The sequence below is a fragment of the Panulirus ornatus genome, chromosome 20, assembly GCF_036320965.1.
Source record: "Panulirus ornatus isolate Po-2019 chromosome 20, ASM3632096v1, whole genome shotgun sequence".
NCBI lineage: Eukaryota > Metazoa > Arthropoda > Malacostraca > Decapoda > Palinuridae > Panulirus > Panulirus ornatus.
In genome coordinates, this window is record NC_092243.1 from 48,852,595 (window position 1) to 48,865,580 (window position 12,986).

Consider the following 12,986-nt stretch of genomic DNA (forward strand, 5'->3'; position numbering starts at 1 on the left):
TCCTTGTTCCCTCCACCTCTGACACATATATCCTCCTTGTCAGTATTGTTTGCTGGACTTAAGAGAAACCTGTCATTTTCAAGGAAAAAGGGTATGAATTATTTCACTTATAAGACAAGATAGTTTCACTCATATGGGGGTATTAGATTGAACCTCTTTTTCTGGGGAAATGTTAATGATATAAAGCTTTCAACCTTTCAGAGGTACATACATTATAATGGAAATGAAAGTTTACAAATCCTGGTAAATTCTTTAATTAATGTCAGCTGATAAGTATTTATTCTATATTATTATTTTATTCTTTGTCGCTGTCTCCTGCTTTTGCGAGGTAGGGCAAGGAAACAGACGAAAGAATGGCCCAACCCACCCACATACACATGTATATACATACACGTCCATACACGCACATATACATACCTATAAATTTCAAATTTCAACGTCTACATATATATACATACACAGACATATACACATGTACATAATTCATACTTGCTGCCTTTATTCATTCATGTTGCCACCCCGCCACACATGAAATGACACCCCCTTCCCCCTCACGCGTGCAAGGTAACGCTAGGAAAAGACAACAAAGGCCACATTCTTTCACACTCGGTCTCTATCTGTCATGTATAATGCACCGAAACCACAGCTCCCTTTCCATGTCCATGCCCAACAAACCTTTCCATGATTTACCCCAGACGCTTCACATCCCGTTTCAATCCATTGACAGCACGTTGACCCCGGTATACCACATCGTTCCAATTCACTATATTCCTTGCATGCCTTTCACGCTCCTGCATTTACAGGCCCTGATCGCTCATAATCTTTTTCACTCCAACCTTCCACCTCCAATTTGATCTCCCACTTCTTGTTCCAATCACCTCTGACACATATATCCTCTTTGTCAATCTTTCCTCCCTCATTCTCTCCATGTGACCAAACCACTTCAGCACACCCTCTTCTGCTCTCTCAACCACACTCTTTTTATTACCACACATCTCTTACCCTTTCATTACTTAATCAAACCACCTCACACCACATATTGTCCTCAAACATCTCATTTCCAACACATCCACCCTCCTCTGCACAACCCTATAACATGTCTCAACCATATAACATTGTTGGAACCACTATTCCTTCAAACATACCCATTTTTGCTTTCCAAGATAATGTTCTCGCCTTCCACACATAATTCAACACTTCCAGAACTTTTGCCCCCTCCCCCACCCTGTGACTCACTTCTGCTTCCATGGTTCCATCTGCTGCCAAATTCACTCCCAGATATCTAAAACACTTCACTTCCTCCAGTTTTTTCCCTTCAAACTTACCTCCCAATTGACTTGTCCCTCAACCCTACTCTACTTAATAACCTTGCTCTTATTCACATTTACTCTCAGCTTTCTTCTTGCACACACTTTATCCAACTCAGTCACTAAGTTCTGCAGTTTCTCACCCCAAATCAGCCACCAGCGCTGTATCTTCAGCGTACAACAACAGACTCGTTTCCCAAGCCCTCTCATCCACAACAGACTGCATACTTGCCCCTCTCTCCAAAACTCTTGCATTCACCTCTCTAACAAACCCATCCATAGACAAATTAAACAACCATGGAGACATCACACACCCCTGCTGCAAATCGACATTCACTGAGAACCAATCACTTTCCTCTCTTACTACTCGTACACATGCCTTACATCCTCGATAAAAACTTTTCACTGCTCCTATCAACTTGCCTCCCACACCATATACTCTAAATAATGGGGGAGTTTCTCTTTGGATTTTTTTTTTTTTTAATTTACTTATATCTAATTGAATTTGTTGCCCATGTCAGTGACTAATCCTTAACACTGTTAACAGAAGTAACAGAACTGAAGACAGCCAAAGGTTTTGCTCTTCAAGACATTTTGACTGAACTGCACCGGTACATCCATAGAAGTAAGTAGTATTTTTAGAATTAACATTGAAGATCCTTATAAAAACCATAACTGGAAGTACAAGATGATTTTGAAACCACTATGCAGTCACCTTTTAGTATCTTGTCATTAATTCTTGAAATCCTAAATTTATATAAATTCAAGTTTGTAGTGATACTCTCCTAATTTTGTCAAAACAGCATTTTGAGTCTCTTTATATATTATTTATCATACTTTGTTGCTGTCTCCCGTGTTAGCAAGGTAGTGCAAGGAAACAGATGAAAGAATGGACTACCCACCCACATACACATACCTCATCCACTCATGTCGCCACCTTGCCACACATGAAATGGCACCCCCTCCCCCCACGTGTGTGCGAGGTAGCGCTAGGAAAAGACAACAAAGGCCACATTTGTTCACACTCAGTCTCTATGTACATATTCATATTTACTTGCCTTCATCCATTCCTGTTGCTACCCCAGTACTCAGGAAATAGCATCGTTACCTCCGCTTCAGTGAGGCAACAACAAGGAAACGGACAAAAAAGGCCACACTAAGTCTTTAGCTCCCTTTCCATGGTTTACCCCAGACACTTCACATGCCCTGGTTCATTCCATTGTCAGCATGTCGACCGCAGTATACCACATCATTCCAATTCACTTTATTCCTTGCACGCCTTTCACCCTCTTGTATGTTCAGGCCCCAATTGCTTAAAATCTTTTTCATTCCATCCTTCCACCTCCAATTTAGTCTCCTGCTTTTCCTTGTTCCATTCACCTCTGACACATATATCCTCTTTGTCAATCTTTCCTCACTCATTTCATCACACCCTCTTCTGCTCTCTCAACCACACTCTTTTTATTTTTACACATCTCTCTTACCCTTTCATTACTTACCCGATCAAACAACCTCACACCAAAAATTGTTCTTAAACATTTCATTTCCAACACATCCACCCTCCTCCATACAACCCTATCTATGGTCCACGCCTTGCAACCATATAACATTGTTGGAACTACTATTCCTTCAAACATACTTACTTTTGTTCTCTCAGACAATGTTTTCTCCTTCCACACATTCTCCAGGGCTCCCAGAACCTCCTTCCCACTGCGATTCACTTCCACTTCCATGGCTTCATCTGCTGCTACGTCCACACCCAGATATCTAAAACACTTGACTTCATCCGTTCAAACTTGTCGCTCCACCCTACTGAACCTTGCTCTTATTCACATTCACTCTTAACTTACACTTTTCCAAACTTGGTTCACTAAAGCTGTATCATTGGCGAACAACAATAGACTAGCTTCACAGCCCTTCTTACTCACATCAGACTGCATACTCGCCCCTCTCCAAAACTTGCATTTACCTCCGTAACCACTCCATCCATAAACAAATTAGACAGCCATGGAGACATCACACATCCCTGCTGCAAACCAATCACTCTCCTCTATTCCTACTTGTGCACATGCCTTACGTCCTTGGAAAAAACTTTGCTTCTAGCAACTTCCCTTGCACAAAGTATCTCCATAAATGCTACAAACAAATCCATCTATTTTTCTAAACATTTTTCAAAGCATACACCTGATCTACACAACCTCCACTACTTCTGAAACCACACTGATCTTCTCCATTCTGATGCTCTGTACATGCCTTGACTCTCAATAAATACCCTCCCACATAATTTCCCAGGAACACTCAATAAACTTATGTCTGTGTAGTTTGAACACCTTATCCACACAAACATTGAATATCCTTATCAACCAGTCACCTTTTTAAATAAATTCCAATGAAATATCCAAACCCACTGCCTTGCTGGATTTTTATCTTTTATCTTGAAGCTAAATAGAGAAATTAGTGATCCTTTTTCATCACTTTAGTGAATTTTACCAAAGTGCATCCTTTACCCCTCAGTTGATTTCCCAGTAGAAGTTCGTGTCCATCTGGTGCAACAACTGTCAGATGTGGAGGTGAGGTTGTGTGCAGGAGCATCTGAAAAGCTACAGGTATCTGCAGTTGTAGCAGCATTTGCTCAAGCCAAGCATATGGTGGCAGCTAAAGTGGATTCCTAAATGATGATGTAAATGCTTGGTTATTTTCCGTTGTTTGGTTTCCATTAAAGGTATTACATATCTATTTTTAAAGTTACCCTTTTTTTTATAGAATGAAATTATTCCAAAACATTAGTGTTCATTATTTTTCATTTGAGGAGTCATTTGTCATTGCAATGGGACCATCATTTTGTATGTTTACTTGTATCATTGCTCCAGTCTACTTAAAGAAATATGCTATAAATTATTACCCTGGATGCGATACAAATAATAAATGTAAATGCTATCCACTTCAGCTAAAGTAGCTAAAAGATGAATGAACATCTTGTAATTTTTCAAGTAAATTTTGGTTCTTTTTCATGAAAGAATATATTTCCTTTAAGGTTACTACATAATTTATTTATATCTGGCTATTATAGAATAAAATTATTCTGTAACTTTTTCATTTTCTTCATTTTTCATTCGAGGAGAGTCTATGTTAATTGTAACAGGACCATCATTTTGTATATTCACTTGCATCATTGCTCCAAACTTCCCATCTGCAAAAAGAAAGATATACATTAAACAATTTTTTTCTTAAAGTGACTCAAATCATAAATATAAATGCTATCCCTGGGGATAGGGGAGAAAGAATACGTCCCACGCATTCCTCACGTGTCATAGAAGGCAACTAAAGGAGACGGGAGCAGGGGGGCTAGAAACCCTCCCCTCCTTGTATTTTAATTGTCTAAAAGGGGAAACAGAAGAAGGAGTCATGCTGGGAGTGCTCATCCTCCTCGAAGGCTCAGATTGGAGTGTCTAGATGTGCGTGTGTGGATGCAACCAAAATGAGAAAAAAGGAGAAAGAGGTAAGGAACCTTGATGTTTTGGCTGAGTGAAACGAAGCTCAAGGGTAAAGTGGAAGAGTGGTTTGGGAATGTTCTGGGAGTAAAGTTAGGGGTTGGTGAGAGGCCAAGAGCAAGGGAAGGAGTAGCACTACTGAAACAAGATTGGTGGGAGTATGTGAAAGAGTGTAAGAAAGTAAACTCTAAATTGATATGGGTAAAACTGAAAGTGGATGGAGAGAGATGGGTGATTATTGGTGCCTATGCACCTGGGCATGAGAAGAAAGATCATGAGAGGCAAGTGTTTTGGGAGCGATTGAGTGAGTGTGTTAGTAGTTTTGATGCACGAGACCGGGTTATAGTGATGGAGGATTTGAATGCAAAGGTGATTAATGTGGCAGTTGAGGGAATAATTGGTGTACATGGGGTGTTCATTGTTGTAAATGGAAATGGTGAAGAGCTTGTAGATTTAAGTGCTGAAAAAGGACTGTTGATTGGGAATACCCGGTTTAAAAAGAGATATACACAAGTATACTTATGCAAGTAGGAGAGATGGCCAGAGAGTGTTATTGGAGTAAGTGTTAATTGATAGGCACATGAAAGAGAGACTTTTGGATGTCAATGTGCTGAGAGGTATGTCTGATCAGTATCTTGTGGAGGCAAAGGTGAGGATTTGTAAAGGTTTTCAGAAAAAAAGAGAGTGGTGAGAATAAGTGAGCTTAGGAAGGAGACTTGTGTGAGGAAGCACCAGGAAGATTGAGTGCAGAATGGAAAAAGGTGAGAGCAAATGACATAAGGGGAGTGGGGGAGGAATGGGATAAATTTAGGGAAGCAGTGATGGCTTACACAAAAGATGCTTGTGGCATAAGAAAGGTGGAAGGTAGGCAGACTAGAAAGGGTAAAGTGGTGGGATGAAGTAAGATTTTCAGTGAAAGAGAAGAGGCAGGCATTAGGATGATTTTTGCTGGGAAGTAGAGCAAATGACTGGGAGATGCATAAAAGAAAGAGGTGAAAAAGAGGGCAAATGCGAGTTGGGGTGAAAGAGTATCATTGAATTTTAGAGAAAATAAAAATGTTTTGGAAGGAGGTAAATAAAGTGCGTAAGACAAGAGAACAATTGGGAACATTGGTGAAGGGGCAAATGGGGAGGTAATAACAAGTAGTGAAGTGAGAAGGAGATGGAGTGAGTATTTTGAAGGTTTGTTGAATGTGTTTGATGATAGAGTGGCAGATATAGGGTGTTTTGGTTGAGGTGGTATGTGAAGTTAGAGGGTCAGGGAGAATGGTTTGGTAAACAGAGAAGAGGTAGTGAAAGCACTGCGGAAGATGAAAGCTGGCAAGGCAGCAGGTTTGGATGGCAGTGCAGTGGAATTCATTAAAAAAGGGGGTGACTGTGGTGTTGACTGGTTGGTAAGGATATTCAATGTATGTATGGTTCATGGTGAAGTGCCTGAGGATTGGCAGAATGCATGCAAAGTGCCAATGTACAAAGGCAAAGGGGATAAAAGTGAGTGTTCAAATTACAGAGGTATAAGTTTGTTGAGTATTCCTGGGAAATCATATGGGAGGTTATTGATTGAGAGGGTAAAGGCATGTGCAGAACATCAGATTGGGGAGGAGCAGTGTGGTTTTAGAAGTGGTAGAGGATGCGTGGATCAGGTGTTTGCTTTGAATGTGAGAAATACTTAGAAAAAACAGATGGATTTGTATGTAGCATTTATGGATCTGGAGAAGGCATATGATAGAGTTGATAGAGATGCTTTGTGGAAGGTATTAAGAGTATGTGGTGTGGAAGGTGAGTTGCTAGGAGCATGTGTATGATTAGGAAGAGAGGAAAGTGATTGGTTCCTAGTGAATGTCAGTTTACTGCAGGGGTGTGTGATGTCTCCATGGATGTTTAATTTGTTTATGGATGGGATTGTTAGGGAGGTGAATGCAAGTTTTGAAGAGAGGGGCAAGTATGCAGCATGTTGTGGATGAGAAGGCGTGGGAAGTAAGTCAGTTGTTGTTCGCTGAAGATACAGCGCTGGTGGCTGATTCGGGTGAGAAACTGCAGAAGTTGGTGACCGCGTTTGGTAAAGTGTGTGAAAGAAGAAAGCTGAGAGTAAAATGTGAATAAGAGCAAGGTTATCCTATAGGTTCAGTAGGGTTGAGGGACAAGTTAATTGGGAGGTAAGTTTGAATGGAAAAAATGAGAGGAAGTGAAGTGTTTTAGATATCTGGGAGTGGATTTAGCAGCGGATGGAACCATGGAAGCGGAAGCGAGTCACGGTGGGGGAGGGGCGAAGGTTCTGGGAGCTTTGAAGAATGTGTGGAAGGCCAGAACATTATCTCGGAGAGCAAAAATGGATATGTTTGAAGGAATAGTGGTTCCAACAATGTTATATGGTTGCAAGGCATGGGCTATAGATGAGGTTGTGCGGAGGAGGGTGGATGTGTTGGAAATGAAGTGTTTGAGGACAATATGTGGTGTTAGGTGGTTTGATCGAGTAAGTATTGAAAGGGTAAGAGAGGTGTGAAGTAATAAAAAGAGTGTGGTTGAGAGAGAAGAGGGTGTATTGAAATGGTTTGGTCACATGGTGAGAATGAGTGAGGAAAGATTGACAAAGAGGATATATGTGTCAGAGGTGGAGGGAACAAGAAGTGGGAGACCAAATTGGAGGATGGAGTGAAAAAGATTTTGAGCAACTGGGGCCTGAACATACAGGAGAATGAAAGGCGTGCAAGGAATAGAGTGAACTGGAACAATAAGGTATACCAGGGTGGACATGTCAATGGACTGAACTTGGGCATGCGAAGTGTCTAGGGTAAACATGGAAAGTTTTGTGGGGCCTGGATGTGGAAAGGGAGCTGTAGTTTTGTTTCATTGCACATAACAGCTAGAGACTGAGTGTGAATGAATGTGGCCTTTGTTGTCTTTTACTAGCGCTACCTCACGGCGCACACGGGGGGAGAGAGGTGCTGTTTCATGTGTTGCAGGGTGGCAATGGGAATGGATGAAGGCAGCAAGTATGAATATGTACATGTGCATACACGTATTTGTCTCTGTAAGTATATGTATGTATACATTGAAATGTATAGGTATGTATATGTGCATGTGTGGGTATTTATGTATGTACATGTATATGTGGGTGGGTTGGGCCATTATTTCGTCTGTTTCCTTGCCCTACCTTGCTAACGCAGGAGACAGCAACTAAATATAATAATAAAAGAAAAAATACCAACCGTGTGTTGGTGCTATAATTCCTACAAAGCACCTGAATGCTTAGTAACACTGGCCCAGAGGCCATTTATTCAAGATGATAATGATGTCTGGCAACTTTCCATGCCCAAAGTTCATTTAAATCTTTGGTACAAAATAAAGACCATAAGTATACATCATATTCTATCTGTCCCCAACACATGAATCTGTGTTACAGTCTACTTGGACTTTACTATTCTTCTCATGTGGGGCTCTGGCAACAGGTTAGGAACAAAGTTGACTTACAAGTCTTTCTCACACACAGAAACTTAAGCTTATTTCTTGATGCACAATATTCATACCAAGGCATTCTTGTACATTTTCTGAGGCTGAATTTCATCAGACATGTATCAGACCAACTTTTGAAGCTGTTAGGTCACCTTGTAAGTTGATGCAATCCTTCTTACTTTTCATTTCACTCATGACCTTTGCATCATCTGGAAACACATTCAGAAAGGAGTCTGTATTTCCATACCTTCACGCAAGCCATTCACATACATTAAGGAGACCTCCATCCATATGGTGCCACATGAAGTCTCCTCTGACATATGTACTTTGTTTCCTTCCACCACAGTAATCTATCCATCGGAGAAGTCTCCCACTTATTCCTGCTCAGTGATCCAGCTTCCCATGTGGTACAGAATGAAATGATTTCTGTCAATGTAGAAACAAACAATCCACTCGGTCTTCTCTTTTCCCCAAGACGAGGCTCACTTTCTCTCAAATTCTGGAAACGTTCACTATAAATATTGTTTACATAACACCATGCTGTCTCTCATTAGGTAATTTCATCCATTTGCTTTTAGTATCTTGCACACCACACTCATCAGGGAAATTGGTGTATACTTCAGCACCTTTTGTGTTCATTCTTATAGATGGTATGATATCTGCCCTTTCCCACTCCCATGGTACAATGCCTTTCTCCAGTAATATCCCCAACATTATTTCACAAGGTCTCTCTGATGTATCCATACATACCTTCAGTACGTAGAGATATTTCATCCAACCATGACCCTTGTTTGAGCTTGACCCTTAGTATGCTGTTAATGTCTTTTTTTTTTTTTCGCTGCCTCCTGCGTTTGCGAGGTAGCACAAGGAAACATAAGAAAGAAATGGCCCAACCCACCCCCATACACATGTATATACATACGTCCACACACGCAAATATAAATACCTACACAGCTTTCCATGGTTTACCCCAGACGCTTCACATGCCCTGATTCAATCCACTGACAGCACGTCAAACCCGGTATACCACATCGATCCAATTCACTCTATTCCTTGCCCTCCTTTCACCCTCCTGCATGTTCAGGCCCCGATCACACAAAATCTTTTTCACTCCATCTTTCCACCTCCAATTTGGTCTCCCTCTTCTCCTTGCTCCCTCCACCTCCAACACATATATCCTCTTGGTCAATCTTTCCTCACTCATCCTCTCCATGTGCCCAAACCACTTCAAAACACCCTCTTCTGCTCTCTCAACCACGCTCTTTTTATTTCCACACATCTCTCTTACCCTTACGTTACTCACTCGATCAAACCACCTCACACCACACATTGTCCTCAAACATCTCATTTCCAGCACATCCATCCTCCTGCGCACAACTCTATCCATGGCCCACGCCTCGCAACCATACAACATTGTTGGAACCACTATTCCTTCAAACATACCCATTTTTGCTTTCCGAGATAATGTTCTCGACTTCAACACGTTCTTCAAGGCCCCCAGAATTTTCGCCCCCTCCCCCACCCTATGATCCACTTCCGCTTCCATGGTTCCATCCGCTGCCAGATCCACTCCCAGATATCTAAAACACTTCACTTCCTCCAGTTTTTCTCCATTCAAACTCACCTCCCAATTGACTTGACCCTCAACCCTACTGTACCTAATAACCTTGCTCTTATTCACATTTACTCTTAACTTTCTTCTTCCACACACTTCACCAAACTCAGTCACCAGCTTCTGCAGTTTCTCACATGAATCAGCCACCAGCGCTGTATCATCAGCGAACAACAACTGACTCACTTCCCAAGCTCTCTCATCCCCAACAGACTTCATACTTGCCCCTCTTTCCAAAACTCTTCCATTCACCTCCCTAACAACCCCATTTATAAACAAATTATACAACCATGGAGACATCACACACCCCTGCCGCAAACCTACATTCACTGAGAACCAATCACTTTCCTCTCTTCCTACACGTACACATGCCTTACATCCTCGATAAAAACTTTTCACTGCTTCTAACAACTTGCCTCCCACACCATATATTCTTAATACCTTCCACAGAGCATCTCTATCAACTCTATCATATGCCTTCTCCAGATCCATAAATGCTACATACAAATCCATTTGCTTTTCTATATAACTTTTTTATTTTTTTTTTTTATACTTTGTCGCTGTCTCCTGCATTTGCGAGGTAGCGCAAGGCAACAGACGAAAGAAATGGCCCAACCCCCCCCATACACATGTATATACATACGTCCACACACGCAAATATACATACCTACACAGCTTTCCATGGTTTACCCCAGACGCTTCACATGCCTTGATTCAATCCACTGACAGCACGTCAACCCCGGTATACCACATCGCTCCAATTCACTCTATTCCTTGCCCTCCTTTCACCCTCCTGCATGTTCAGGCCCCGATCACACAAAATCTTTTTCACTCCATCTTTCCACCTCCAATTTGGTCTCCCTCTTCTCCTTGCTCCCTCCACCTCCGACACATATATCCTCTTGGTCAATCTTTCCTCACTCATCCTCTCCATGTGCCCAAACCACTTCAAAACACCCTCTTCTGCTCTCTCAACCACGCTCTTTTTATTCCCACACATCTCTCTTACCCTTATGTTACTCACTCGATCAAACCACCTCACACCACACATTGTCCTCAAACATCTCATTTCCAGCACATCCATCCTCCTGCGCACAACTCTAACCATAGCCCACGCCTCGCAACCATACAACATTGTTGGAACCACTATTCCTTCAAACATACCCATTTTTGCTTTCCGAGATAATGTTCTCGACTTCCACACATTCTTCAAGGCCCCCAGAATTTTCGCCCCCTCCCCCACCCTATGATCCACTTCCGCTTCCATGGTTCCATCCGCTGCCAGATCCACTCCCAGATATCTAAAACACTTCACTTCCTCCAGTTTTTCTCCATTCAAACTCACCTCCCAATTGACTTGACCCTCAACCCTACTGTACCTAATAACCTTGCTCTTATTCACATTTACTCTTAACTTTCTTCTTCCACACACTTTACCAAACTCAGTCACCAGCTTCTGCAGTTTCTCACATGAATCAGCCACCAGCGCTGTATCATCAGCGAACAACAACTGACTCACTTCCCAAGCTCTCTCATCCCCAACAGACTTCATACTTGCCCCTCTTTCCAAAACTCTTGCATTTACCTCCCTAACAACCCTATCCATAAACAAATAACATTTATTTTTATCTATTATACTTTGTCGCTGTCTCCCGCGTTTGCGAGGTAGCGCAAGGAAACAGACGAAAGAAATGGCCCAACCCCCCCCATACACATGTATATACATACGTCCACACACGCAAATATACATACCTACACAGCTTTCCATGGTTTACCCCAGACGCTTCACATGCCTTGATTCAATCCACTGACAGCACGTCAACCCCGGTATACCACATCGCTCCAATTCACTCTATTCCTTGCCCTCCTTTCACCCTCCTGCATGTTCAGGCCCCGATCACACAAAATCTTTTCACTCCATCTTTCCACCTCCAATTTGGTCTCCCTCTTCTCCTCGTTCCCTCCACCTCCGACACATATATCCTCTTGGTCAATCTTTCCTCACTCATTCTCTCCATGTGCCCAAACCACTTCAAAACACCCTCTTCTGCTCTCTCAACCACGCTCTTTTTATTTCCACACATCTCTCTTACCCTTACGTTACTCACTCGATCAAACCACCTCACACCACACATTGTCCCTCAAACATCTCATTTCCAGCACATCCATCCTCCTGCGCACAACTCTATCCATAGCCCACGCCTCGCAACCATACAACATTGTTGGAACCACTATTCCTTCAAACATACCCATTTTTGCTTTCCGAGATAATGTTCTCGACTTCCACACATTCTTCAAGGCCCCCAGAATTTTCGCCCCCTCCCCCACCCTATGATCCACTTCCGCTTCCATGGTTCCATCCGCTGCCAGATCCACTCCCAGATATCTAAAACACTTCACTTCCTCCAGTTTTTCTCCATTCAAACTCACCTCCCAATTGACTTGACCCTCAACCCTACTGTACCTAATAACCTTGCTCTTATTCACATTTACTCTTAACTTTCTTCTTCCATACACTTCACCAAACTCAGTCACCAGCTTCTGCAGTTTCTCACATGAATCAGCCACCAGCGCTGTATCATCAGCGAACAACAACGGACTCACTTCCCAAGCTCTCTCACCCCCAACAGACTTCATACTTGCCCCTCTTTCCAAAACTCTTGCATTTACCTCCCTAACAACCCCATCCATAAACAAATTAAACAACCATGGAGACATCACACACCCCTGCCGCAAACCTACATTCACTGAGAACCAATCACTTTCCTCTCTTCCTACACGTACACATGCCTTACATCCTCGATAAAAACTTTTCACTGCTTCTAACAACTTTCCTCCCACACCATATTTTCTAAATCCTCTTCATCCTCACACTACAGTTGACTATGAAAACCCTATTATGTGTAATTACTGGATTGTACTACATGGGGAGGGAGTTTTATACACCTGGGGCTCCATCAATGTATGCGCATATTTGTAATCCTCATCCTATGATCATGTAAAGCCTTTTCACATTTAATTTTATTTGATGTGACATTTTAGCAACAAACTGCATCACAAATGAGATTGTGTAAAGAAAAAAAATTATCTATGAAGTACATACAAATGACAAAGCAATGTGCA

The 12,986-nt window shown here is 42.0% G+C and overlaps 2 protein-coding genes across 4 annotated transcripts in view; one reads left to right on the forward strand and one right to left on the reverse strand.

Annotated features, from left to right (window-relative positions):
- The window catches only part of RfC3 (replication factor C subunit RfC3), a 65,059-nt gene extending 60,659 nt beyond the window's left edge, over positions 1-4,400 (forward strand). Inside the window, exons 8-9 of the mRNA XM_071674908.1 lie at positions 1,855-1,932; positions 3,822-4,400. Coding sequence (XP_071531009.1) covers positions 1,855-1,932; positions 3,822-3,979 — 236 coding nt within the window. The 3' untranslated portion in view covers positions 3,980-4,400. The remainder of the gene's footprint in view (positions 1-1,854; positions 1,933-3,821) is intronic.
- The window catches only part of Dtd (D-aminoacyl-tRNA deacylase), a 31,314-nt gene continuing 22,630 nt past the window's right edge, over positions 4,303-12,986 (reverse strand). For all 3 annotated transcript variants that reach the window (XM_071674914.1, XM_071674913.1, XM_071674912.1), the window contains exon 6: positions 4,303-4,497. In XM_071674914.1, the coding sequence (XP_071531015.1) occupies positions 4,385-4,497 (113 nt within the window). In that variant the 3' untranslated portion in view covers positions 4,303-4,384. The remainder of the gene's footprint in view (positions 4,498-12,986) is intronic.